This window comes from Lepisosteus platostomus, chromosome 4 (genome assembly GCF_059453375.1).
Source record: "Lepisosteus platostomus isolate fLepPlt1 chromosome 4, fLepPlt1.hap1, whole genome shotgun sequence".
NCBI lineage: Eukaryota > Metazoa > Chordata > Actinopteri > Semionotiformes > Lepisosteidae > Lepisosteus > Lepisosteus platostomus.
The window spans coordinates 1,612,715-1,637,832 of NC_142614.1; the positions used below are offsets into that span (position 1 = coordinate 1,612,715).

At 45.6% G+C, this 25,118-nt stretch overlaps 1 protein-coding gene across 3 annotated transcripts in view; it reads right to left on the bottom strand.

Moving 5' to 3' along the window:
• Nucleotides 1–276: 276 nt before the first annotated feature.
• The window catches only part of eml2 (EMAP like 2), a 32,354-nt gene continuing 7,512 nt past the window's right edge, over nt 277–25,118 (bottom strand). Inside the window, exons 4-23 of one of the 3 annotated variants that reach the window (XM_088627399.1) lie at nt 20,352–20,486; nt 20,135–20,248; nt 13,586–13,614; nt 11,822–11,951; nt 10,569–10,718; nt 9,946–10,015; nt 9,406–9,516; nt 8,681–8,776; nt 7,926–8,060; nt 7,289–7,388; nt 6,458–6,612; nt 5,562–5,687; nt 4,849–4,980; nt 3,739–3,806; nt 3,245–3,333; nt 2,734–2,831; nt 2,553–2,640; nt 1,581–1,676; nt 1,159–1,289; nt 277–807 (exon numbers count right to left, since the gene is read on the bottom strand). In XM_088627399.1, the coding sequence (XP_088483525.1) occupies nt 682–807; nt 1,159–1,289; nt 1,581–1,676; nt 2,553–2,640; nt 2,734–2,831; nt 3,245–3,333; nt 3,739–3,806; nt 4,849–4,980; nt 5,562–5,687; nt 6,458–6,612; nt 7,289–7,388; nt 7,926–8,060; nt 8,681–8,776; nt 9,406–9,516; nt 9,946–10,015; nt 10,569–10,718; nt 11,822–11,951; nt 13,586–13,614; nt 20,135–20,248; nt 20,352–20,486 (2,179 nt within the window). In that variant the 3' untranslated portion in view covers nt 277–681. Of the gene's footprint in view, nt 808–1,158; nt 1,290–1,580; nt 1,677–2,552; nt 2,641–2,733; nt 2,832–3,244; nt 3,334–3,738; nt 3,807–4,848; nt 4,981–5,561; nt 5,688–6,457; nt 6,613–7,288; nt 7,389–7,925; nt 8,061–8,680; nt 8,777–9,405; nt 9,517–9,945; nt 10,016–10,568; nt 10,719–11,821; nt 11,952–13,585; nt 13,615–18,345; nt 18,495–20,134; nt 20,249–20,351; nt 20,487–25,118 lie in introns of those variants that run through there. The other 2 variants (XM_088627400.1, XM_088627401.1) reach the window with 2 other exon arrangements.

A 25,118-nucleotide genomic window follows, 5' to 3' on the forward strand; every position in this document is an offset into this window, starting at 1 on the left:
CCTCCTGCTAACAGTGCTTGAACCATAATCTACAGCTACAGCCAAAACCTCTGCATGATCCTGGCAGCGCAGACAGCAGGAGAGGGATGAGCTCCTGGCTGTAGCTGCAGGAAGGCTGCAAATCCAGCCTTGCCTGTGCCAACCCTGTGTCCTGACGGCTCATCTTGGCCAGGGCTGCCACTCTAGCGAAAATAAAATAAAGCTGGAATAACGAAAAAGGGGATCATGCCCACATCAAAGCAATAAAAACAGTAAGAAAACACAGAGACATGCCACTGCAGCACATATCCAAGTACAAACTTTATTAACCGAAAAAAAAAAAGAGGAAGAGGTGAGCCTAAATACAAGTTACTTAGGTCTGAAGTACCAAAGTCATCAGTGCTACAGCAAAATGAAATAATTAACCTCCACAGCCATTCAATAATAAATCTTAATCTTTCTCTTACAGAGTATCGCAACAACACTTACAGCATCTACAATTTTCTTTAGACATCTTTAAATAAAGTTTTCTCAACATGCTTATTTTCTGTTAGGCGGTGCCTCCCTCTAGTGGCTGCAAAGCTCATTGCAATGCTGTGTACCCTTGACTAGTGGAGAAGGGTTACAAACAGGGTCAGGCACAGCAGGGCTGCTGCCCTCTGGTGGTCAGGAGGCTGCAGTGTTAAGACTGGACAGTGTTGCCTAGGCAACGGTCCACTGCAGGATGCTGGTGTCCTTCCCTCCAGTGGAGATCAGGTAGCTGTCATCATGGAGAAAGGCAACATTGGTCACGTGGCTGCTGTGGCCACCATAGACATGGCTTGGAGCCTAGAGGAAGAGGAAAGACCAGAGAAGAAGAGTTGTTATCCCATGCTTCATTAACCGAGAGCTTCTCTCTCTCCCTCACACCTGAAGAAAGCTCCACAGCTGAAACGTTGCATCTCTTTCAGAAAGGGAATAAACCTTTACCTCTTCCTTTGCAGCCTATGCTGCGTGCTGACTCAGCTCCCTACTCAAACAAGAGAGACATTTTCCCCAAGGCCGAAGGTGGCATAAACCCAAATCTGCCAAGATATTTTAGAAAATGAAATTGGTGGGATGAGCTCTTAAACAAGGGGCTGGGCTGTTCTTCCCCCGAGCTGGTAGAGCCACCTGCACTCGGAGACTCGGCGCTCTCACCCGGGGATGGGAGCAGGGGTTGCAGAACAAGTGCACTTTGCCAAAGTCGTCCGCTGAGGCCAGGAGCTTCTGACTGTTGGACCTGCAGACGGCATTAATGTCCGTTCCATCCACCCCTTCGGGCCAAATGCCTGGAGAAACACGAAGGAGAAACCAAAAACACGCTCAGTTAAAGGAGCCTGGTTTAAGATTTTGGGGTTCAACTTAGTACTGTAGTCACACAGCCCTGTTTGGCGTCTCTATCAATCGTCAACATTTTACAGAGCTTTTCACCATGTTACTGAATCACATTACTGTTACTCAATCACCATGTTACAGGGTGATGAACTGGAGCCATCGGCTTCCAGCAGAATACACTTAGAGGAAACAATAGCCAGAGCTACTGTATAGCTATGCTGTCCAGTTCCGCCGACTTCTCTTACCGAACACGCTGAAGCCCAGGACGCAGGTAGAGGTTGCCCAGTCCAGGTTGCGGACAGCGTCTGCGTTGGTCACATGCTTACAGCTTGAGGATTCCCCTTTCGGACAGAGGAGGATTTTTATACAGACGCTAGAGTATATATGAGGATTTCAAGACAGTCCCTCAACCAAGAGAGACTGTTATCTTGAAATAAGCTTACATACAAACTGCCAACACCAGCAAACAGTCTATGTGGGCAACTTGACAATTCTGTTCTTTCAAAAAAAAAAATACAGAATGAAAATAAAAGCCTTACAAAGCTTTTCTGCTCGGTTCTGTGAAAGAATGAAAGTGAAAACACTTCCAGGGAGAGACCCATAGGATGATTTCCTGTGTTCTTTATAAATGACAGCTGGTGCCTGGAAACGTGCTGACTCAAGGACTACAGACCACAAAATGTTTTTTTTACATGCATGCAGGGACATACAGTCCCCCCCCCCAGTAAATCTTTATCTCCTTTCGATTAGGGCCCTGAAGATGAGCAATCTAAATATTTCTCATAGTAAGTGGACAAAAAGATTGTAAGACATGTGGACACACACTGACAGAATGCACGCGAGTGTCGTTGTACACCGTTACATCCCTCCATTATCTAACAGCTTCATTATCTAACAGCGAGAACATACAGACTCCACACACACAGGCGTCCAGGAATCGAGCCCAGGGCCCTAGAGCTGCGAGTCAGCAACGCTCACCTCTGCAGCACCACTCCAACCAGTGCACGGTTACATTTCACAGGGAATTCAGAAAGAGACCTGTTTTAAAGAGTTCTTTATGAAACACCTCAGCAGACGTTTATTTTCAGATGCTATTTAACCTGATCTGTTGGGTCACATTCTGGCCTTCACTGTTTTTTCTGCACTCCCTCTCATGAGAAACCTTCCTAATTGGTTTTTTGTAGGCAAAGGGAGGTGCACCTCCAGAGGAAACTCACAGAACAGGATTTCGTAGTCCCCTGAGTTGGTGACGATATACTGGCTGTCCACGGACCAGTCCAGGTGGGTCACGAAGCTGGAATGACCCTGCAAACCAGACAGGGATGAAAGGACTTCCCGGATTGCGGAATGCAGCGGGAGAGGCTACGCAAGCGAGAAGGATATTCATCTGGGACCCACCGTGCACTTCCCCACTCGGCTGTACTTCCTGCCGTTCTCCGACACCGCGTAAAGGTAGATGAAGTTGTCGTGGGACGCGACGGCCAGGTAGGCTCCATCTGCAGATGACGAGATCAGTCAGCTCTCTGACCAGCTCAGCCCAGCGCACCTCGCCGTGGCCACTTAAAGGCCCTGATCGCCGAGCAAAACTCCATATGTGGTGACAAAGCACAGATTCTGTTTTCAGGGATGGATTTCCATAATGCTGGAAAGAAACTGTTCCCCAGTCAAAGCAGCTTTCTGCAGACTAGACACATTGCTAGATATTAAAATAAAATGTGTGCTTAGGCTGCAAGTAAAAAAGCCCCTTTTGGCGCATTTTGCATTTTTAGAAGTTTAGAAGAAAACACATGTGATTGAAGGAGGTTTGGAGCCTTTAAAAGGAGGGGATTCTATGCTCTAGGCTGGACCACACTGTGTCTGTGGTACTTTGACTTACTGGATGTGTTCACTCTAAGAGCACGTACAGTACCTGGAGAGTATTTCACAATGGAGATGATCTCATTGCCATCCGTGTGCGCACACACTACGTCTTGAGTCTCTGTGTCCTGCACCAGCCACCTACCAACAGAGAGGAGACATGACAACCAGCAGATTCGGACCCGAGCTTTGAAGTGCGTTCCAGTTCCCTCAGGGCTTCTAAATCACCCCCGTGGGCACATGTGTGCTCACCCTGGTAAGGACTGACGCCCTGTCCCAGGTATAGTTCCTCCATACACTTCCAGCACGGGCTATGGGATGTTGTGACACTCAGCAGGATTAAGCGCTGGATATCCTTCAGTAGCCGTGTCCTGCAACTCTCTTCTGTCCCACTACAACTACACGGGAAGGGCTTGCTCTCAGAAGCACTGGAAACACTGCTTTTCTCATGCTCCCTTCAAGAGTCACCGTCGCCGCCTTCCACACCCTGCCACGCTGTGGAACGACTGCGCTTCGAGCAGTAAAAGTGAAAGGTAGATGATTTACCTTCCTGTCATGGTTCCCAAGGCGACCACTGATCCGCTGGGATGGAAACCAGCGGAGCGTGCCGGTTCCTGTGAAAGAGCGGAATAGAAATTCAGAGAGCAGCAGGTGGAGCAGACCGTTCCTTAGAAATTAAAGGCATGATTTCTGACACAACAGAAAATGAAATTAATGGTCGACTCCATGTACAATTTCCACTTCTCGTTACTTTTATACCACATGCCCCCCCCCAGCAAGCCAGCTGCATGTTTCCTCATACACCAGAAATTGCGTCATTTACTTGGCACAGACAAGCCATTGCAGTTACATTATGATATACACAAGTTCTGTCGACTTTTATTGGACTAAAGGGAATAGTACTATTTAATCAATGCTATCCTGCCATGTTGTTGTGGCGAACACCCTAAGATCCTCCAGAAAATGGAGGATGGAAGATTTTGGGGAAAACAATATTGCAATAGCAAATACATTTTTTCCAGGACAACAACAGCAAAAGAACTGTAAAAGCGAGAGTAATAGAATGAACTTTGTCACATTGAATACACTGCAGAATGCAAATGTGTTCAAGAAACACTCAATTAAGAGGTTTAATGTTACAGGCTTGTTAAAGTTATACAGAAGGAACCAAACAATTACAGAAACCCAACAGAACAACCAGTTTCCCAGACTTCCAAGGGGTGGGAGACCCAAGGGGAAACCAGGGTGCTGCTGTAGATGGTGCTGGTGGACCAGTAGGTGGCCCCTTTTCCTCTGAAGTGGAATTTCCAAACCAATAACCAGTATGGTGACAGGGGACACTGTCCTGTAGGTGGTGCCATCTGGGTCATTAAAGGTCCCACAGTACCGTTTCTCAAGAAGAGAGATGTTAACCCAGGTGTCCTGGATGAATTCCACCCTGGGCATGTGCAGTTTACCCTTTCTAAAATCCCCCTTAGTGAAGCATTTTCTGATTTCTGTGTAGTGGGGCTGCTGGTGATGAATGGCACAACCCAGGTGGGTGCTACAGGTCACTGCTGGGTGAAGCACGCTCTTACGTGAAAGTGCTTGACAATCAGGAACGAAAGCACCTACAGTATGAGTCCAGTTACGAACCAGGCTGAGTTAGCACCTTACCTCGATGTACTTGCTCCACAGGGGCTGGTGGGACACAGCATCCCACAGGTGCACCAGCTTGTCTTGACCGCAGGTGATGAACTGCTCCAGGTTGGGGTGGACGTCCAGCCCCCACAGTTCATCGGTATGACCCTGGCAGGAGGGAGACGACGAGACTGATGACCAGGGCTCAGATTAGCTGGTTGGAGGCTTTCAGCTGAAAGTGGTTTCAGTTCATGGGACTTGTTCAGCACCGGTGACCCTACAGTGATATCAGCTGTCGAGACACTCCTGCAGCACTAACTCTCCTATAAGATGTTTTGGAAGCTATAATGTGTCCAGAGAGTAGCCCAGACTGGAGGGCAGATGGAGGAAATGATTCTGTAGGCGTATACATGTCATACATGTCTTTAGATGAGCCTGTACTTAACTGGTTCTGTTCTTTACCCCTCTTCTCCTACTACCCCCCTTTACTGTCTCTTCTTATTGTGTATATCTAGTGTATTTGATTTTTACAAAAAGCACTTAGAGAAGCCACCTTTAAAGGCACTATGTAAAATAAAGTTTATTATTATAATGTACCTTCAGCAACAGCTCTCATTGCTGTTACCCTGCTTGCGTTGTAGTTACTACAAGTACACAGTGCTGCTACTGAAGACAACAGCTGTGTTGCCGGGAGCCCCTGCAGGGGGCGGTGCCCAGCTTCACCACTTCACACAAAGCCTTGCTCTCACCTGCACTATGGGGCGGAGCTCCCCGGAGAGGGAGCCCTGCAGAATGCAGTTCCGCGTCGTCCCCACGAACAGGCTCTCCTGCTTCCCCTCGGCCAGGCAGCGGACTGGGCCGAACATCTCGGGCACCTGCAGCGGCAGGCCGGCAGTAAGACAGGAGCCGACATGCGGGACAGAGTGCAGGGAGCCCAGAGAGGGGTGCACAGCGAGGACACAAGATCGCGAACTCCAGTCCACAAGGACAGACGCCCAGCCAAGATACTGAAGCCAAGACCCTGGCTTCTTTCAAGACACAGCTGGATGAGTCCCTCCAATTGGGACAGGAGGCACTTCTTCACACCAAGGGTGGTGGGAGTGTGGAACAAGCTACCCCTCCATGCTGCTGAAGAAGATACACACTTCCTTTCAAGAAACAGCTGGATGGGATCCTCCAGAACAATTAACTACCGAATGGGCTGGATGGGCTTTCCTCTGGCCTCCTCTGGCTTGTAACCTTTTCTATTCCACTAAATAAATGTCATGTAAGAAGTGTCAAAGCCGAGTTCCAGGAAATTCAAAAGCGTTGCTCGAAGCTGCAAAAGCTAACAAACCGACACACCATCGCTTTTTCGCTGTTTAGTTTTGAGCGTTCTTCACTTTCACTTCTATTTCCCGGCAGTCACCTCAGAGAATCGGTGCCATCTGTGTTCAAGGCCCCAGTCAGACGAGACCCAATGTACACGGCGACGGACACGCACACCAATACAGGCAAAACATAAAAATCGAAACACTGTATAATATTCATTTTTGCTGATAAAACAAACTTCCCAATAAGAAATTGTGGGAAGAACATTTCTGAAGTGGTACAAAGGAAAAACCAAAGGCACCAGAATGAACGGAAAGAGCAGAGGGCCCCTCACCTCCAGCTCCTGGCGCTTCTGCAAGGCGCTGTCCCACAGCACCACTCTGCGGTCCTTCCCTCCGCCCGACACCAGCGTCCCGTCCCTCAGCACGCACACGGAGAAGACCCCGCCCTCGTGGGCCCCTGCCACCAGCTGGCTGATGCGGTTCCCACCTGTCAATCACACACTGACCGTCACACAGTGAGCGAGTGAGCGAGTGAGCGAGTGAGCGAGTGAGCGAGTGAGCGAGTGAGCGAGTGAGCGAGTGAGCGAGATAGAGCCCTCTCTGCAGCCAGGCCAGCACCAACATTCCTCATCTCAACAAAAACATTCTTCTTACCTTAAAAAGGCACGGATGTTTCCATCAAGCTTTTTTTTTTATGTTCCCGTTTGCAATGACCTATTAAATGAGCAGTCTGCAGCCCCAGTCTGCTTTGAACATGCTCAGGTCAAGCCCAGGTTAGCGCAGGATGAATTGCAAAGCAAAACACAAGCTGCAGTAAAAAGCAGCTGAAACTGAGAACTGTAAATGACGTTGGAGGAAACCCGGAAACGGAGCAGTCTGGTGGGAGAGCAGTTGGATACAGATTAGGCATTCGCCCTCTTGGCTGAGTCCAGATCTGGCAGAGCACCCTGCACCGACTAGAGGCCAAGGGAGGGAACGGAAACAAACGTCACAGGATCCGCGTTGTCAACGAAAGATGATCCGTAGCTCTTGAACTTCAGGTACAGCTTCCGAGAGCAAGTGGCAAGCCGATTTTCCCAACAGCCGGCAATTACTGCTCTGACCATCTGCAGGGGCGTCACGGACGCAGCACACTGACCGTGGGGGTGCGAGAGTGAACCCACCTTTGCCCCATATGTAGATGTTCCCGCTGGAGTCCCCAGTGATGGCATCTCCATTCTCCGCAAAGGCGATGCACAGAACGTACTTTGGCTTCTCATGTTTCTGAAGCAAAATTACAACAAAAAATAACCGGCACGATAAAATCCTAGGATTAAAATAGCAGGTACTGATGCTTAGGCGCATTGCAGTATTAAACAGCAATCATAAAAGTGCAGGTATAGTTTCACAATAGTTCCAGGCTCAGTTATAGAGAATTAACATTACACAGAATAGTGGTTGTAAAAGTAAATGAGCCTAGTTCTCTTACTCATCAGGATCTGGGATACTACAGTAATTCCCTCATGTATTTGAATAGTTCATTCACTAGAACGTAACATTATTAGAATGAAGGTGTGTTACATTAATAAACATGGTAGATTTGACCAATATTAGCAAATACAGAGATTCCAATAGAATAAGCTATAAAATCTGCTTCTTGGGACGCGTCAACCAGCTTTTTTCAAATAACCGAAAACTGAAATCAATACGGGATTTCAAAGCCCACTCTACGATGCCAAGAGCACCTTTGTGTCTCAGAGCAGAACAGAGCTTTCAGGAGCTGTGCAGAGAGACAGTGCCAAGCGCTGGGCTGAATCCTACCTCGAACAGGCCCTGGCGCTTGGTCAGCGTGTTGCCTTCCATGGTCCAGAAGTTGATGTGCGACTTCCCACAGGTCACAATAAGACCGGCCTCCATGGGATGGAACACAGCAGCCAGGACAGAGTCATTGGAACACTGTCACACGAGTGAAACACAAATACCAAGCTGTTGACTTTAGGAAAGCTGCTGGATCGAACTGACCGTTGTTGTCTGTCGTTTACTCTCCCAACCTGGAAATCGACTCAGCGTGCCGAGTGGCCGACGAACTGCACTGTGCCAGACGGCAGAGCTGTTCTGGTGCTTCACAAACCGCACAGCGCTGCCTGGGGAATCCCAGTCACACTCGGCTAATGGCTGTGCTGAGCAGGGCTGCCTTTTTAAAATACAGCAGGTCACCTATCCCACCGCAGTCTGCATTCTCAACAGCTAACGGCAGGGCCCAAACACACATCTGCACTGCGCACGTCTTGCATTGTCTACCATGTATTTCTTTTGTTTGTTTTTGGTCTCACTACTACATATGGATTTTTCCACAGCATATTTATGGTTCCTGTTGTCTACACTGTGTGGTGTTGTCTGTTGTACTGTGTGTGTCCCGAAGAATTCCAATGCACGTGTACATATGGCAATAAACTCCTCTACTCTACTTTTTTAGCAGGAACTGGGAAGGCTCCGGCATTTGGTGGCATGCTTAAGGAGTTACAGGTGAACACTGTCATTCAAGCAGCCTGGAGCCTGTGTCTCATTAACTTTACCTTCACATCCGCGAGCTGCTTCTCTTTCTGCCAGTCCCACACAGTCAGGATGTGGTCGTTTGCATCATCCACAACGCACAGATTGGCACCACCATTCTGGGCCACAGAGAAGAGAAATGAACAGAGTCAACACTCCCAACTGCATTTGTATTAGTTTTCACCTAGATCTATGCTAACTCCAGTACAGTGTGATTCCTTACACTGTACAGAACAATCAGCTGCCTGCAGTATGTATGTAAATGAAAAGAAACAGTATCATTGGTTCCCTCCTTAAGCTGAAATAGCAAATGAACAGACCACACAATCTTGTAGGAGATTCAAAACAATACATCAAATTAATGCTCATAACAACCTATTCACATTTTAAAGCATTTAATAAGTCAAAAAGATAAACAAATGATTTTGAGCAACAGTAAGCTACTAGCTGCTATGAAACGCTGTGGTTTATTCCACCTAAATATTTATTCATTAATGTTATCTGAAATTTGAGAAGTCAGAAAGCTGAAATCTAATTATGAAATTGGAATTAGTTCCAATAGATGAACTGTTATTTTCTCAAAAGTATGGATGACTGTAAATGACTGCAAAAAGTACTTGGCCTAAAACTAAACAACAATTTGACTTCTACTAATCAAGAGATAGAAACAAACCCACTTCAGGTATTCAGTAATGTCCTGGCAAGGCTAATGTTGGTATAAACATCAAGTTACACCTGTAGGACTTACAGACTTGGAGAAGGCCACACACGTGGCTGCCCGATCGATCACCCCCATCCCGATCACGTGCAGAGTGTTGAGACTGACCGAATCCCACACCCGGACATGGGGGGGCAAGAGCTTGGGGGGGGGATAAGGGAGAAAGAAAACCGGAGTCATGGTCAGTAACAGAAGCCTAGAAGGAACTCAAGTGAGACCCATCCGCCAGCTTTCTTGCTAGAAATCATGGGACGGCGGTTGTTTCTCATTTGGCAGAACTGCAGATGTCTTTTGGCATCGGAGTTTATTTTGCTCCATGTTCTCATGAAGCATCACCCAAGACGGGCCTGCGAACAGAATCCGAAATATAACTGGCAGGCAGCCTGGACAGCCCCCGAGTCTCCACAGTTTGACTGCGTCCGCCGTGACCAGGGAAGCACAGCGAGACATCTCTAACAGCCCAGGCTGGGGGCCCACGTACAGCTCACAGACACCCCTCCAGACCAGAATAGGCCTGGGAAGCACAGCGTGTTGAAAAAGTCTTACTAACTGACCCCCCGAGTGTAATACCTTGCCATCTCTGGACGTTCCAGCAATTTGTCCTGTTGCTACGGTGACCATATCGGGATGGACCCCCAAACTGCAAGAGAGGAACTACTGATTATTTCCAACGTACGCTGCTGAGCGAATGAGTCCCTGCTGGGTGACTTCCCCAACAGCACCTTTTTGTTTCTGTACACAGACACTGCACACCCTCCTTCTGAATATTTGCTCTGAGAACGAAGGCAAGAACAGGGCTGCCTGTTCCCTAGCTCTCAGACATACGGGAGCCACACTGCACTGACACACAGTGTCTGAAGAACAGAAGGTGTGATAGCACCGTAAAGCCCTTTAAGTGGCTTCTGCAGTGTACTACGGTAAAACACGTGACAGCCTGGGAAAGGCCGAGCAGAGCAAAGAGCTGCAATTCATGAATGGAAAGGACACAGAAAATGAAGGCCTGGCGGGGATAACTTATTAAATTATAACACGCACGTGTCTTGGGGAGACAGGAGGAACCCACAGCACCTGTGGAGAATCCACACAAGCTCCACACAGAAGGGAATGGGCCCCAGACTAACTGCCACATACTGCTGCGCTCGCTAGCCCAGTTAAAACTGGGGATTCAGGTGCGTCTCGCAGGCCAACTTTACCATTTGACGTCATCGTTGTGGCCCAGGTAGTGCCGCTGCTGTTGCTCCTCCATGTTGTACAGGACCACCACAGAGGCCACGAAGTACACGACCTCGCCGGTGGGCAGCAAGTACAGGTTGGAGCGACAGTCTCTGCCTCTGTATCCATACCTGGGTGCACCCAGTCAAGGCAGATCCGACAATGCTCTAGAGAAACACTCGGCCAGATCAGACGAGGGTACAAATGAGGCTGACAAGAAAAACCGTCCTATGAAAAGTGCTGTACCTTCTGCAATCTGCCTCTGCGCGGATAAGGACTGTAGCCCTTGTGAAAGGAGAGAAAACAAAAGGCTGCTTGTTCACGTCTCGTAATTACCTGTACCTTGGCGATTCTTAAAAAACGGATAGTGTGGAGCCCACTTCTCATTCTCACACAACGGAAACACAAAAATAAGAGCAGGGAGATAGGAAGATGATACCCAATGCTGCAGTGCAAGACGGCGAGGGGCAGATTCCCCAGAACTTGAACATTGTGTGTGGGTGCAATTGTTTTAATACTGAGATTGTACCATGTATTTCAGATGTGCTGCAGTGTTGGTGCCATCACACACACACAGGGGCATAACACTGCTCTCTGGTTTTAGCACGCTGTGAAAGTCATTTTAGCCTGGTCCCTCCATTAAAAAAAAAAACAGGAGTTCAACAGCAACTCAGTTCTGCTGGGATTCCTCCTGTTGGTTCAGAGAAATGCCTTTTGCCTTGATTACGAGCCAAGGGCTAAATTAAACGACCCCAGTAAACAGGCTCACTAATGCTGTATAGTGACCTTGGCTGTTTCTCAGGGGCTTTATTAATCCTCTTCTGGAGCGATTATTGCGTGAAAACTCACATCCACCTATGCAGGGGGTCAAAGGTCAACAGGCTTAATGCACTTGCCAGGCTACAGGCAGTTTACATTTATTGGTGCTGGTTAAGAATGAAAGCAAAACCCACACAGAGGAAAATGCAGTCTGTCTGCTGTACACCTCTTTTTCGCAAGCTCTCACTAAAAACACAAACCACAACATACGCAATTCAATTACGCCACATGTTGGAAACTCAAGGGGTGATTGTCAAAGCTTCTTGCGATATCTGCTCCAACCTTTCTGGCTAGGCTCAAAGGTCAAAATCTACTCATGAGACAAGGAGAAATAGTGTTCTGTAATGAAATAGAGGGCTGCATCTGAGTTAGCAGAGGGCCAAAGCAGAGCCGGCCTCAACCAGGAAAAGGATACACCCACTGCATCTTGAGCTTGTGCTCTGGCAGGTCTTGCTTGCCATCCAGGCTGTAGGTGCCTTTCAGCCGGTCGGGCAGGTGCATGGTGACCGGGCGGCCGCGCACAAACATCTTCACGTGGCCATCGTCTGGGGGGGGCACACACAAGGCTATTCAGAAGGTGGATGTCACTCTGCAGTTAGGAGGTGCACAGAGCACCGCCAAGTAACACAGGCACCCTTACAAGCACAGCAGAAGATCCCCCACATCACGGCCACACCCCCTCACACCACCTTCTGAGTCAGCCCCCGCATGAGAGCCTCGCACAAGCTGCCGTGTCCTGTGCGAGGTTTTCTTTTTCTTTGTCGCATGGCTACTCGCCTTGGCTTAGCCAGCAGGGAGTATCAGCCCCGCTCCTGCAGCCTTCCCCCGTGTTTATCACCGCCTGCAGTGCTCACATTCATCACAAACAACGGCAGGTTGCATAGGACACCTTGCGGAAAATGTACGCTTAATGCCGCTTTCATATTCAACATTGTTGCAAAATGTTGCATCTTTAACCTTAGTTTCTGCACTATTTCAGCCAGCAGCCACATCACCCTGCAACTCACAGCTGGCAGCCCCCTGAAGCCCAGCAGGTGTGAGCCTGGTCAGTACCTGGATGGGAGACCTCCTGGGAAAAACTAAGGTTGCTGCTGGAAGAGGTGTTAGTGGGGCCAGCAGGGGGCGCTCACCCTGCGGTCCATGTGGGTCCTAATACCCCAGTATAGTGACGGGGACACTATACTGTAAACAGACGCTGTCCTTCGGATGAAATGTAAAACCGAGGTTCTGACTCTCTGTGGTCATTAAAAATCCCAGGGTGTTTCTCGAAAAGAGTAGGGGTGTAACCCCAGTGTCCTGGCCAGATTTCCCATTGGCTCTTACCAATCATGGCCTCCTAATATTCCCCCTCTATGAATTGGCTTCATTACTCTGCTCTCCTCCCCACTGATCGCTGATGTGTGGGGAGCGTTCTGGCGCAGTATGACTGCCGTCGCATCATCCAGGTGGGGCTGCACACTGGTGGTGGTAGAGGGGAGTCCCCATTACCTGTAAAGCGCTTTGAGTGGAGTGTCCAGAAAAGCGCTATATAAGTGTAAGCAATTATTAATTATTATTATTATTATTTTAAGGGCCAGTAATTTTGTATTTAAACACTTCAAGGTGACATGATACATGATGAGTGAAAACCTATCTGACTGTTAGCAGGACCAGCGCACTAGACAAGGGAAATGCGCAGGGCCCATACAGCGCCTGCTCCACTTTTCTCAATAGAGACTGGCCGGCCGGCAGACTGCTGCTCCTGAAGGGAAAAAAAAAAACATTCTTCATGACTTCCAGCTCTGCTCACCCCCCTCCATGGTCTGTGCCGGCCAGAGCCTAGGAAAGCCTCGGAAGGCTTTGTCCTGGATAATTGGGTCATTAAAAATGAACGAGGCTTCCATTATAGAAGCAAATTAGGTCTACAAAAACACTATGGACTGCTTTTCTTTGACTATGACTGGGAGTGCCACTGTTCCCCAGACTGAACAGAAATAAATGCACTTCATTGTCAAAGTGATGTCCTCTTTCCTCGTGTTCCTCTCAAGTTCTGCGGCTGGGCTGCAGGCGTCATTAGTAATCTGGTGCCGTTGCCATCCTCATTCCTCTTCTGCTGCTCTGTTTTTCTTGCTGGACTCCACAGAGCAGAGCGCGAACCTGCGAGGCAACGTAACTCTCCAGCCACGCGATTCAAACTTACCAGCACTAAAGGTGGTTTCTTTGGATTTGCTAGAGAAAGAGAGAAAAAACAGACAGGGATTAATGGTGCACTCGCCATTCCCCCTGTACAAGTGCAATCCTCCATATGAGCATCACTTGCAGGTGGGAATTCATTTTCATCTCCGTTCTCACAGTCCTGTCACCATCTTTATATTAATAAAGCTGCACTGGAAATTATTTCTGAAGTGCCTGGAAAGAGCACAGTGAAAAAGACCTTTGCACTGTTTGGAAAATGCAGCATTATTTTGTACTTCAAATTCTATTAATCACAGAAGCACTGTCCTCAGAATGTTCCCACGACAGACTGAATGCTCTGCCTAACCCTACGGTTCACATTTCAAAATCTTCCACATCTAACAGAGAAACTCGACTCTACCCAGCCAGTTAATAAAATAATAAAACAGACTGAACTGACAACACGTGTCTAACAGACACCATTAAAAGCTAATTCTGACAGACACGTGAGCCTGGTACCATCTGGCCAATATCTGTGAAAATGGTCGTGCTCACGTGTGCCTGTGTGGATTTGGCTTTTTCACAGTTAAGGTGTACAGAACCCGATTCTTTGAACTGTTAACAAGATGCAAAACCAGGAAAAGGAAGTTACAACCAACAATGGGGGATCTTTTAAAGATAATTTTGAATTCTTTTTTTTTTAAAGATCTGATCTGGATTAAATTTGACTGTGCTCAATATATCAGAGGAAGGAAAGAGCTTCCCGAAGATAGCTCATGTGAGAACCGATGAGATAAGACAACAAAGCGTGCGGAAAGCAGCGTGCGCCAGGCATGTCGTCAGCACTACCGCCCTGTGGCTGGAGCAGATTTATTTCCTGCTTGGGGGATGTCTGTGTGGAGCTTGCATGCTCCATCTGCGGTTCTTCCTCAGGCTCCAATTTCCTCCCTGCTCCAGAAAATGTGCAGTTTAGGTTTGCCCGGCTGCTCTTAATTCTTTCTGGGGGTGGGGGATGGAGGGGCAAACTTTTAATTAGTAGCCATTCTGATGCTTGGAGAAAACTAATGACACGACTGCTGTCAATGCAATTCTGCGAGCAGGCTGAGTGTGCGCGCCTACACTGCAAATTATAAAGATCTATGAAATCCCACAGGGCCAGGCAGACAGTATGTCGATTTCCCATAACCTGCTCATGGAAAAATCGCCCAGGCGTCAGCTTAAAAGCCATGTGGTTCTGTCAGTGTGTTTGACATGCAGGGGGATGAGGACACAGGACCAACATTAAAGGCTACAGAGGCCACAGTCTGTGGTGACTGCTGGGAAGCCAGGATTTGTAGGTAGCATTTTCGCTTTCCTGATTTTACTTAATATATTAAGTAAGAAATATTTTGTCACATAACTAACACTTGTGGAAGCATAGCACATATTACATATTACACAATTACATATTTGAGGTAGGATTTACAAACAGAAGCAGTGACCACACCTACTGAAAATCCCACAAGAGCACAGTGTTTCTTCAGTCACGTGCAGGTCTGAGTCTGAAGGACTTTATTGTACAGACCAGAGGAAAGACTGTGGTTGTTTGCAAGCATCTGACCGGAAAATGCTTTTACCGGCCACTGAGTTTTGCGTGCCTTTGCAACTCTTCCTTCGACGACACATTCTGGCTTAATGGAGCTGCATAATATCAGCTCCCTTGTTTCTGTTTTCTACCCTGACCGCACTTCAGTTAAAACCCAGGAGCTTTGTGGCTTAACTTAATAACTTCTAACACTGCAAGAGCTCTCTCTCCAAATAGAGCCAGGCTAAAATATTTCAGCGGTAATAAGTTATATCGTATCTTCTTCCTGATTTTTGTTTTTACCGCTTCCATAGAGCAAGGAGCATGTTTTGTGTCCAGATCTTTAAAAGCCCTGGAAGAAAATGCAGGCTCAGAGTTTAGAGTGTGAACTAACATGGTGCACTATTATCTACACGCTCTGTAACAGATCTCGATACAGTGCTAGGGAGGAGGGTTGGAAAAGGCATTTGTTTATATTGTTCCAAACAGTGTTTTGGCAAGAAACCAAAAACGGTTTCTCCTATTTTACTACAAAGCTACATATTTAGTTACAGGCCATCTTACTACTCAGACTTCCCTTTGGCAGGAGATAAGACGTTAACCCCCCCACCCATCGTGGACTCCTCAGCCCGAGCTCGGTTTGTACGCCTGTAACAGCACAAGCAGGATCGTGAGCTACACCACCGCAAGCAGGGATAACACTTCCAAAGCAAAAGCAAATAAATGACAGGAGATGCATCAAACATGGATTTCCAGAGCAGAGTATGTGTCCAGTAATTAGATTTGACTTAAACGGGGCAAAACAAAAGCCAGTGACTAGTTTTCTTTTTCTAAAGTCTGCAGAGTGGAACCCGTTTCTCTTTTCTTAGACTAGAGCAACCTTAAGGAATAGTGGGAGGCAGGCTGTCCTGACGTGGAATCTACAGTTCCAAAACCACTAATTGCACAGCAAAACAAACAGCAGCAGGAAGACAAGGAGCAAACTGGGAAGAAGCGCTGGCTGTCCGCTGCCGATTCAGCCTTTTGAATGGCGCAAGCTTCCCTCCAGGTCTCTCTCCACAGCTGACGCCCCACACGGTGTGCTCACTGCGTCCTCAGAAACACCAGTCCACTAGCTCAGAGCCGAACACCAGCAGACAGAACTGAACTTCAGTTCAGCTTCCTTCGGGAGAAACGCACAGCAGACCGCCTCAAGAAAGGAAATCAAGGAACTGGAAACCAAGTTTCCACCTTTAAAAAAGTGTGAATTGATTTTGTAAAAAGGGAGTGAAAAATAAGTCTCACTTAGAAACTGAAAGTTTAATCCAGTGTTTACTCAAGGTCTGGACACAGGATTACAAAACAGCCAGGTCTGCATGCAGCCCACTGTCCTGTTGTGCACTATTAAGCCATTGATCCATTAACCCGCAATTTCAGGATCGATACAGCCAGGAAATGGAATTTTTAAATGTATTACAATCAGAGATGGGGGGGGCATCCATAAGCTACTCCACAGAGGTCTTTCTTCCCATCTATTTACTGTATCTAATTACTTTTCTTTTCAATGCTTGTGACAAAGAAAGTATTTTTCAGCAGTTTCTTTGTTTTTCTCTGAATTCATTGCTCGTGCACTTTCATTAAATGAACAATAAAGCTTAATATATTTTGTGCAACCTTCTAAGTCAAAGGAAGCGAAAGTAGCTACTCTTAACATTTAAAAAAAAACTAATGACAGTACTGTATGATGTGAAATGTGTGCTGCCATTCCAGGATCTTTGCTTTAAACAGTCTTGGATAATCTACACTGCTGGACGCAAATTCAGGATCCTGTGCACAGCACAAGAAAGCTGATAAGGTGGGTTTTAGGAAGCACCAGGACTGTATTGCAGTAAAAGAAGGGAGGGAGGGAAGAAACCAAATTTCAAAGGGATCGCAGGGCTGAAAGGGCAAGAAAACTTGGCATGTTTCCCCAACGAGCACATTCTCATCCGACTGGATCGGTCCCAGCAGAACTGAGAGCCAGATCTACCCTATCCTTCCCCTCCCGCAGGCTTTTCCAGAACAAATAAAAAGGTTTGTCTCCAGTACATAAATGACACGACTACCTTTTTTCTTTACTGTCACGAGTAATTATCTTTCTGTATAGGTGCCTTAACAATAAAGCATTATTGACCTGCGAGTATAATGTGTCAGCCAGCTGACAACATCCAACCTACTAACTGAAGATTTTGATATATTAAATTGACACACAGAAACTCAACACAGCATGTTCTCATTTCCCTGCTTCAGAATGCAAGCACTTTAAACCTGGATTTCCAGTGTCTGACATTTCCTTTACTCATGGGAGCCTTGAATTAGTATCTTCATGTACAAAATCATTAAAATGTCATCTAAAGCTGTGAAAACTCAATACAGGAGAAATCAGAAAATAAAGTGGTGGTTAAGCTTTTAAGGAAGAACAGTCTAGTAGTAGTTCAGGCAAGAGATTTGATGTGAGCAAGCAACATAGTTCCCATGAAATTTTCATTTATGTAAACGCTTAAACAAATGTCATGCAGTGTCACCATGTCCAGAGCTCTGTCTTCTTTTCCACTGTGGCTTGGGATTCATTTTGAGGATGAAAGAAATCAATGTGCACTGACAATATTGAACAGTATGTGTCTGAAAAAACTAATTACCCCATTGCATAACACTAATCCCTTAGGTTGTAGGTTTAAAGTTCTAATGTCATTGTGGAACACTATAATTATATATATTTAGAAAAGCATAGTAAAAGTTGAGAGCACAGCTTTTTACTACAAAATGTCACACAAATCACTTAAAAACAAGCAGCTGTGGTGATGCTGCTATTATTAGTTCTGCTACTTCATATGTTAAAGAAATTAGTTTACCATGTTTTCTACTTCTCCTCATGACTATACTTCAGCAAAACCCATCATGATTTTTAAAGTCTGTTATAATTATTAAGTGCAGATTAAACTACTGTGCAAGCTCACACAGAGAGAGTTCTACTTCATCGCTGATGGCCTAGCTGCAGCTTCAGAGAGCGAGCTCATTAGAACAAACAAACCAGAAAAACCACACCAGGATGTTCTCAAAAGTACACAGAGCTAGACTGTGTAAAACAGAACCCCTCTGACATGCAAATGCAAGTTAAAAAAATGAGCTCCACAGCTACATACACATGAATTCTTCCCACAACTTTAGCAAAAGGACAAAAAGTTTACGGGCAAGAGATTTACCTGGATCCCTTTTTCATGGCGAGTGGTGTAGTGTAACAAAGAAGAGCAGAACTTCAAACAGACTGCTTCAGCCTTCCCTGTTGTTTCAGTGAACTCCAGATCCTAGTATATATATAGAAGGCTCACATGGCCCTGTGAGCCAATAGCAGGCCACTTCCTGACTAACCCTGCCTGCCTGACGCCACTCCCACTGCCTGCAACTCTGTGGGCCGTCTGCCTGCCTTCATGAGGACAGGGGAGGGAGTGGCCGGCTCATGAGAGAGCTCACATCTAACTTCATTTACAACGTAATACAGCATGATTATGGCTGCCTTGCCTTGTCTTGTTTATTTCTGCAACAATACCCAGGTGGTAGGGGATGAATTAACTATCAACTATGCTGGACTCTGTGAGCTGAAGGTGGAGGTGTAGATTTACTATTACATGCCTTTAAAACTGCAATCAATCAATCAATGAAAGAACTCCTTTTAGAGTTAAGGTGTCTTTTTAAGAGCAAGCTGCGTCTGTGAATTATGGGAATGAATATTAGCTCTCGTCATTCATTCCCATCATTCCTCTCTATCAAATCTTTTGTTAGGGCACACTCTGCCATTTTTGCATTATTTGTTCTCACTGCGAGGAATTCAAAATAACTGGATTTTCAAGGGCAGGTTTACAGTGGCTATGCGTCACGAGCCTATAGTCCATGTCCAGTATGCATTCTTACACTCCGTGTGCTGAGTGCTTTCGCCCAGTATGACCCTGCCCTGTGTCTGTGTGCCCTGGAGAACTGTTCCAGTCATCAATATCCCAACTGGGCTGGTGGGCTGGGAGCAACAGTCAATTAGGTGCTGAACAGCCACCGTCCCACAGTTCTCACCCCCTGTGCCACCCATGACTAAAAGCCTTAGCAGAACAATTCACCCATGAAGGAAACAGAGCTCAGGGAACACAATTAAAATGGAAAAGATTTGAATATTGGCAACTGAAGTGTCGGCATACCTTTTGTGATTTTATAGCCAGCAGCCATAATCACTCTGCGACTCACAACACTTGTATATAATAACATGTACGTGTGTTTCCTCTGAGTGCTCTGGTTTCCTCCCACTGTCCAAAGACATACTGGTAGGTCGGTTGGCTCCTGTGAAACCTGGCCCTGGTGTGAGTAAGCGTGTGTCTGTGTCTGGATCTGTGTCTGCCCTGTCTCCCGTCCAGGCTGTCCCTGCCTTGTGCCTCCTGCTTGTCCTGATGGAGTGCGGCCCTCCCACTACCCTGTACTGGATACAGCAGCTAGAAAATGGATACATGGATAGTAATAGTAACCTGTCATTATAATAATTATTATTACATTTAAATTTTTTACATGTGAATTTTGTGAACCTTGAATATCGCGTTTTGCTTAAAAAGAAGTACACTACCCTGGAAGAAGGGCATTGTCCTTGAAAAGACAGATGTCCGTAACTGTGAAGCACCCAACACCTCTCCCCCCTGCTCACAGAAAGGTGTGCCTGTTTCTGATCAGTACATGTAGAAGGCTTATGGCTCCCAACACTACAGCACTTCACTTCCTGGAGGACGGGGCTGAAGTCACCGACTGACGTTCACTGCTGAAGACTGAAAGAGCTAAAGCGTCTTCTTCACCATCTGCTTTCACTAACAAACAAGCTAATGCAGCCATTTCTCCTGAAAGGGTCAGCTGGCTCTTGCTTGTGCCTCATCTGCTGTCTAATAAAACAGGAAATGACGTGCGGAGGCCGCTGCCCTTCGGCGGGGTACGGGCTGCCCGGAGAGGAGGCCGGTGGTCAGTCACCTGTCCTTCTTCCCGCTGGACGAGCTGCTGGAGGAGGTGGTCCTGCTCCTGGAGTCCGACAGCACCTCCCTCCGCACCGAGGACAGGCGCTCTGTGGAGCTGCTCCTGCGCATGCTGGGAGGAAGAGAGGCAGGCCCGTTAGCACTCGGCTCGACAGGGAAACGAACGAGCAGCTTTTGTGTTTGTGGGGGAAACCGTGCAGGGCGTTCGAGATCACCTCTGGCAGCATTTCTGTACCGTAGCTAGACCAGAACAAAACCCATCATGCTCAGTCTTTTCATCATCATCATCATCGCTTTCCTGTGCAACACATCTGGAACAGAAACCGATTCCCCTTCCACTCACTGCGGCTCTGAGGAAGACAACAAGCAGCCAAAGGCCTACTGGTTTCTTTCAGTCGAGCCATGCTGTGAGGAAGAAGAACCATCTAATGCTGCACGAAGGACCCAACTCAATTTGTCATCACACACAGTATAAAAGGAAAAAAAACATTCTGCTACAAATGTGACAGGTGAAGTTCCAGCAGTCAAGGTTCTGCTCACCTGGCCAGTAGCTAACCATTGCTGTGCTCCCCCTCCCCCGGCCAGAGCAGAGCTCCTCAGGTTCCTCACCGCCATGTGTACACACACGCCCAGACGCTAAGAAACCCTGCTACCTTTCCCCCAGTACCATACAGTTCAGGATTCTTTATGGGTCACACAAAACCATGGCCTGCTTTGAATAAAGAGGAAGGCAGGAAAAAATAGGAAGTGTTTAGTTAACAAAAAGCCTTTGTTCAAACTTTGTTGAATAATACTGTCAATGTCTTTGATCGATATGAATCTGAGTGTATTTGTTTAAGTACTGAGAAACAGATTAACCGTCCAAAAGCACACAAACGCATTACAAACCTACTACATACAGGTCTGCATGTGTCCAGTACAACCTGAATTCTTATGATGAAAGTAAATGGGAGAAACAGAGCATCCTGTTCAACTACTGGGATTCACAATACATCAGACTAGTCTTGCCCAGGAGTCATAAACAGATTGCCCGTTTAGATTTTAGTCTCTAAAATTAACATCCGAGAAAAATTAGAACCTAATCTTACAATATAAAAAAAACCTGCGCCTCTATCATGGGTTACAGTGATATGCCATTGTAAAAGCAGGGTAAAGTGTAGTAGGAAAGTGAAATCACAGTACAGTACAGAGCTGTCTGGTGATAGAAATTGAGGAACTGTGAATAAAATAAATACATGGCATAGAAAAACGGCCCCTTCTAAAAAAGTTCATTGTCAATCTGACATAGTAAATTGTTCTGAAGGTATATACCTTACAGTTACATACTGAATACAGTTTACTATGTTAACTGTAACTGTTAACTGAAATCTCTAACTGTTTCACGCCACAAGGAAGCGAATATGTCTAAAAAGACACATAATTCTCAATTCACAATTCACAGCAACTGCTTGTGCTTAAAATAAGCAGACACCGGAACCCTGAAACATGCCCTATATTCTAGATATTTACAGTATCTCACAGTGCACGTCTCTCAGAGGGAGGCCTTCCTCACTCTCTTTGCAAGTACTGTAGCTACTATTGTTCAGGCCCTCCTGAACAATGTGTCATTTTTCCCATCTCAAACCTTTTCAATGGATAAAATGAACAATTCTGAAAAGACTGCCCCATCTCCATGGAGAGCTCCTTGTTGAACCAGTGCTGTCCGGAGCCCTGGAGGCGATCCTGGGCGGAGGACCCGGGATGGCAACTGCGTCAACAGTCAGCCCTACTCTTCTCGGCCGGAGGTGCAGAAACATGGACAATGCACTTGTGGACACTTGTGGACACTCCCCCCCCCATTCAACTCAACGCCACAGCCCAGCGCTCAGAACAAATATGGTGTCAGGGTTCTGGGATATCTCTGTATCTCAGTAATAATTACACCATCCTTGACTGAAGAGAGAAACTGAGACCTACGTCATCAGTGTCACATGTTGAGGGGATTATAGGACAATCAGTGTGGATTTAGGGGATAATCAGCCTCATTTCAAAGGGCAGGTCTTACTTGACTAAGTCATTTTTTGAGCAAGTGACGGCCAATATGGATACAAAAAGAATACATGATATGGTATTATTTACGTATATTTTCAGAAGGCTTCTGATAGAATTCCTTAGTAAAGATGAATTCCAAATTTAATTTTGCATTCACTGTAAAGCATTATTTGGATTAAAAATAAAAAAAGGATACAGGTAAAGGGTGAAATTAGAGTACTGTAATTAACTCAGGTATCTGTATTGGAAGCACTGCTCTTCTAGAGCTATAGCAATTATCCAGATTATGGTATAGTTGATAAAACAGTCACGTTGAGTGATGGTATTTAAATATAATTCAGTTAAAATAACCTGAAAATGTATAACCCAGAGTACTACATACAGGTTGCAGAAACAAACTATGTACGCAAGATGAGAAACACAGAGCTTCCAAAATGGATCGAAGAAAAAGCCAAGGGTGTTTATTGTCGACATTTTTCTATTCTAGATGAAAGGGGGCATTGATATGTGAGGACAAGAATGCTATGTAGTTAAAAGCACTAGAGAGGCCTCATTTAGAATAGTGTTCAGTTAAGGTCACCATGAGGCCAATACAATATTGACACTCCACTATCAATCCAGAGAAGACAATAATAAAGCTGTGAACAGGAGGCACAAAAAAGGTTTGTGGGTATCTACAATAAGATGACGCTTGGTTCATTGCAAACAGCTGGATGAGATCCCCAGATTAGCTACAGATTACTAAATGATCTACATGGGCTATATGGCTGTAGTCTTTCTTGTGTTTTTTTATACAGGGAATTGTTTACAGTTAATTTTTACCACCAAGAAAACAGTAGTGAGCAAATGTATAAATATCAAAGGTCTTTGATATACCTTGTGTATCCTGTCATTCCACAACTCAATAAAAAAAGATACTACAAACCATGACTTTGGCGGATGGTAAAATATTTGAATGTTTTATGGATGTTTCTGTATTTTGTGGCATAATAGTTCATTTGTGGACTGGGCCTCTTAACTTGTAAACGAATTGGGATTTAAATATATCAATTAAAAAAAACTGTAAAGCTTTTAAAAAGCTGGAGTGATCATGTTTAATTGTGGAAAAAAATATAAAATAAAATGTGATTCCAAACTATGGGTCAATGCAATAATCCTATTCAGTGCCACTTGTTAGTATGAGATGGCATTGTTTCAAATGTGTAATTTGTTCTGTGCTTATAGCTTGTCTTTCTCTGAATGGGAATAAACCACACTATTGACTAATACATTACCAGGACACTTAGAAAACGCACATTAAGATAGCAGGCAGGCCATCTACAGGCAGGACATCTAAAAGGAAATCTGGAGTGGTGTCTTTTGAAAGCACAGCTGAAGAGTGGGTTGCATTTCACACGTTAATCAAGCTTAATGTTAAATCAGAGGGACGAGACCCACGGGGTATTTCACTGTGTGGTTTCTGGTTTTATTGCCCTGTCTTTTGCAGTCTCAACACTTTCATATGGATTTAATGTAAACATTTCAAGTTAACTGTCTCTGTAACTAGCTGGTCGATATCGAACATAGAGCAGAGAGACACCAGAGCCTCAGTCATTATGGCAGACCTACGCCAATGGGTATGAGAACACGCAAACTCCACACAGGCAGAACATCCAAGACCAGACCAGAAGCCAGGACCCTGGAGCTCTGAGGCAGCAGTGTTGGCCACAATGCCAGAGTGCTAACTACACTCCAACAGCATGTTTAGGTTTGTGAGAGCTAAGCTGCCCTGCCTGTACGTTTGCCGGGCAGAACCGAGGGATAGACATAATATCACTTCATCACACATACCTGACATTCTTCAGTAATTCATTAGCATTGTTCCAAAGTCACTTTGAAACCTAGCAGCCTATGCTACACAGGCTGCAAGGTTATTGGGATTTCAGCACCCACCCCCTTGCCGCAGAGAATTCCAAGCAAAACAAGGTTTTACTCCCTGTCTCTCTTTGTAATGTTAATATGACAAAGTTCCTGTATTTCTACAGAAAATTTGTGATCGTGCCGTTTTTGGTAAATGCCGCACTTTTGGCAGTCTAACACAGCACTAACTGTGAACACTCCAGCTCAAATGTGGGCATGTGCATATTTAGACTGTGAAAACTACTTTGTGTAACTGCAGATATTTTACTAAGTTAATTTTGTGAACTACACATCTCAAAAGCAGTCCCTTTTGGATGGATTTTGTGATTTTATTTTGAGGAAACACTGAATGTTATCTATATCATTTTTGTGATAATAAGGCAACACTGTTATGTACATGTGGTTTACTAAATAATCTGAGGACCAAAAAGGAATGTATGTGCATTTTAAATTAGTTTATTTTATCAATGAATCAACCCTGTTCACCTTACGTATTTCTGTATTTTATTTGTATAAAGGCAACTCAAAAGGCAACTGGCAACTTCTTACCACTTCAGATGTAAATTACTGTCAATGTTACCATCTTTAACAGTGAAGTCTCCTTAATGTACTTCACTTTTTAATGTAAAACTGCAAGTGGAATTCGCTATGCACCCATAAATTGCTTTTATTTGTAACAATACAGCATAACAAAAATACTAGGACCAGCTGCCTTTCCAGAACTAGTGCTTACCTCAAGAATGCATTTGCTAGATTACGACACTTTATTGAATTTACTGAATTGACATGAATAATGCAGATCTGCAGGTCTATTCTCAACATCCTTGACCGTGCACTGTACATCCACATTCCATATTCGTATAAAAATTTATTGTAAGCGGCAACAGCCCATAGATATTTCTCATTTAACAGTATCATATCAGACAAGGGATACACTGACCTCTACTGGCAAAAAAATGAGAATGCATTTCTGGCTGCCAGATCCCAAGCTTTCAGAAGATCCAAGTGAAAGAGATTAAAACATTAATACGATTTAAGACGTCTTCTAAAGC